Source organism: Suricata suricatta, chromosome 5 (genome assembly GCF_006229205.1).
Source record: "Suricata suricatta isolate VVHF042 chromosome 5, meerkat_22Aug2017_6uvM2_HiC, whole genome shotgun sequence".
NCBI classification, from domain to species: domain Eukaryota; kingdom Metazoa; phylum Chordata; class Mammalia; order Carnivora; family Herpestidae; genus Suricata; species Suricata suricatta.
Window position 1 is genome coordinate 49,416,229 of NC_043704.1, and position 3,244 is coordinate 49,419,472.

Genomic DNA, 3,244 nt, shown 5'->3' on the forward strand with positions numbered 1-3,244 from the left:
TATATATGTGAATATATATACTATACATACAAGTTTAGACTGGAAGCTGCCATTTACTATTGACATTTTGAGGATTTTATTCACATCAATTTATTGGGAAGTTTATATTCTTGTTTAGTAGAGTTATGATAGAGTCATGGTTAATTTTATGTGTCAATTCAGCAGGGCCCGAGGGTGCTAAGCTATTTGGTCAAACATTATTGTGGGTGATTTGTGAAGGTGGTTTTGAACAAGGTTAACACTTAGACTGAGTAAAGACGGGTAGACTAAAGCAGCTTGCCCTCCTCAGTGAGGTTGGGCCTCATCCAATCAGTTGATGGCCACGTCCTCCCTTAGGGAGGAGGGAATTCTTCCTGATGATCTTCAGACTGGGACATTGACTTTTCCCCCCCTTCAGATTCAAACTGAAATGCTGACTCTTCCAGGGTCTCGAAGCTGCCACCTTCATACTAGAACTATGCCATTTAGCTCATGCCTCCCAGACTAGAGCGGACCCATCAGTTCTCTCGGATCTCTAGCTGGCTCTGAGACCTACTGGCTCTGTGATTATGCGAGCTTATTCCTTATAATTAATTGTGCTGGAGTTCCGCTCCAGCAGGTCCAGGGTTCTCTGAGGGATGGATGGTGTTGGTGAAAAGGACGGATGAGAGAAACACAAGATTCTTTCTGATCAACAGACAGGCATCTCCGCACTGACTGAGACTCAGCTTTATTTATGGTCAAATGTACAGGGGATAGCACAGACATGGCATTTGCCTTAGACAATGATTTCTGATGATAAAATTCTTTGATAGGTAACAATTTACCAGAACATAGATTTGTAGAAGATTCATGCATAATCTTTATCAGTAGTGATTCATGTAAGGGATTGAATGCTAATCATCTGGGGCAGGAAGGTATCCTCAGCATTCAAATAGAAGACAATGTTTCTAGCATAGCAAAGGCAAAAGTTATTTCTTTGTGAGCAGAGGTCAATAGCCTGTTTACTTGAGAAGCATAAGAAAAACAGGATTCTCAGGAAATGTAATGGTTGCTTCCATAATCACAATAGAAGAAGTTCCTATAATAAGTTCCTCCACAAGATGCAATCAGCATGTATTAGGGCCAGAATAAGGGGATACGTCACCCCATATGCCAATCAACAAGGGGGCTTGGGGGGCGGGGGGAGTTGGTGCTCAGGCAAAAACAACTGAGTGGGTCGTCATCTGATGAAAGGAGACCTTGCAAACCTGCCTTAACCTAACAAAAAAAAGTATTCTCAACTTGTGAGTCAGAATGGCTCCCGACAACAAATCCATTTAATATTTTGAGGCATAAGAGCATACACATTGAGTTTAACTTTGTATTATTCATTATCATCAGTATTTTGATATATTTATGAATAGAGACTGATGTACTACTTCCCAATGTGAAATTGGTGACATTTATTGACATTTGATGTTCAATTATATTTTCTAAATATGTCTTCAAAGTTACCTTCTTTCATGCACTGTCTGGTGTACATTTGATATGAAAGCCGTGCCTCCTTCATGATATCATGATATAGGATTTAAATCTCATGTGTTTTCTCAAGTATTGATGAAGGATCAAACTCCACATGTAAGCACTGCAATTTTCTCTTCTCCTTCTCTCTTTCTATGCTGTAAGATAGCTATGGAATTGAGCAAGTTGTGAGATCCAGCTATCGGTGGGACACATTCTTTACTTTGTAATGTTTCTCCTTAGTATAAAGTCTGCAATCCTGAGTAGGGTTGAGCAGTCATACAGATTTAACTACATTCTTTACATTTTACGTTTATTCTCCAGTATGAATTCTGTGATGTAGAATGAAGCTTCAGCTCTAATTAACATGCTCTCCAAATTCTGTATATTTGCAACATCTTCCCTAGTATTCCTTCTCTGATCAGGAGTCAGGGTGTAGCAGTTCTTAGAAGTCTTGCCACATGCTGTCGTATTCAGTGGTTACTCTCCAGTATCAAGTTTCCAATGTGAAGCAAGGGGTGAACAGTCCACAAAACCTTTCTCACAGCCTTCAAATTTGGAAGAGTTGCTCCAGGATAAATTCTGTGATACTGAGTAACGTTGGAAAAGTGATTAAAGACCTTACTGCATTTTTACATTGGGAAGGTTTTCATCTAGTACGAATTCTATGACGTCAAGTAAAGTGTAAAGGTCATGTAAAGATCTAGCCATGTTCTAACATTTGTAGACTTTCGATCTAGTGTGAATTCTGTGATGTTGAATAAGGTGAGTGTTGGATAAATGCCTTGGCACATTATTCACATTGCTAACATTTCTCTTCAGAATGGAATCTTTTATATCCAATAAAGTGTGCGTGCTTGGTAAAGGTCTTACCACATTCGTTACATTGGTAGGGTTTTTCTATAGTATGGATTTGGTGATGTTTGGTAAGGTTTGAGCAGTGAGTAAAGGATTTGCCACATTCTTTACATTGGTAAGGTTTCTCTCCAGTATGGATTTGGTGATGTCCCTTAAGGTGTGCGTACTGGGTAAAGGCCTTGCCACATTCGTTACATTGGTAGGGTTTCTCTCCAGTATGGATTCTGTGATGGCTACTAAGGTGTGAGGGATTGTTAAAGGCCTTGCCACATTTGTTACATTGGTAGGCTTTCTCTCTAGTATGGATTTGGTGATGTTTGGTAAGGTTTGAGCGTTGAGTAAAGGATTTGCCGCATTCTTTACATTGGTAGGGTTTCTCTCCAGTATGGATTTTGTGATGTTTGTTAAGGTCTGACTGGCGAGTAAAGGACTTGCCACATTCGTTACATTGGTAGGGTTTCTCTCCAGTATGGATTTGGTGATGTCCCTTAAGGTGTGCGTACTGGGTAAAGGCCTTGCCACATTCATTACATTGGTAGGGTTTCTCTCCAGTATGGATTCTGTGATGGCTACTAAGGTGTGAGGGATTGGTAAAGGCCTTGCCACATTCGTTACATTGGTAGGCTTTCTCTCTAGTATGGATTTGGTGATGTTTGGTAAGGTTTGAGCGTTGAGTAAAGGATTTGCCGCATTCTTTACATTGGTAGGGTTTCTCTCCAGTATGGATTTTGTGATGAATGTTAAGGTTTGACTGGCGAGTAAAGGACTTACCACATTCGTTACATTGGTAAGGTTTCTCTCCAGTATGGATTCTGTGATGTATGATAAGGCTTGAGTGGTGAGTAAAGGATTTGCCACATTCGTTACATTGGTAGGGTTTCTCTCCAGTATGGATTCTGTGATG

General features: G+C 40.2%; 1 protein-coding gene across 1 annotated transcript in view; it reads right to left on the minus strand.

Annotated features, from left to right (window-relative positions):
- Positions 1-1,404: 1,404 nt before the first annotated feature.
- LOC115291676 (zinc finger protein 345-like) overlaps positions 1,405-3,244 on the minus strand; it is a 5,756-nt gene continuing 3,916 nt past the window's right edge. The window contains 1 exon segment of the mRNA XM_029939211.1: positions 1,405-3,222. Within this exon segment, the coding sequence (XP_029795071.1) occupies positions 2,288-3,222 (935 nt within the window). The 3' untranslated portion in view covers positions 1,405-2,287.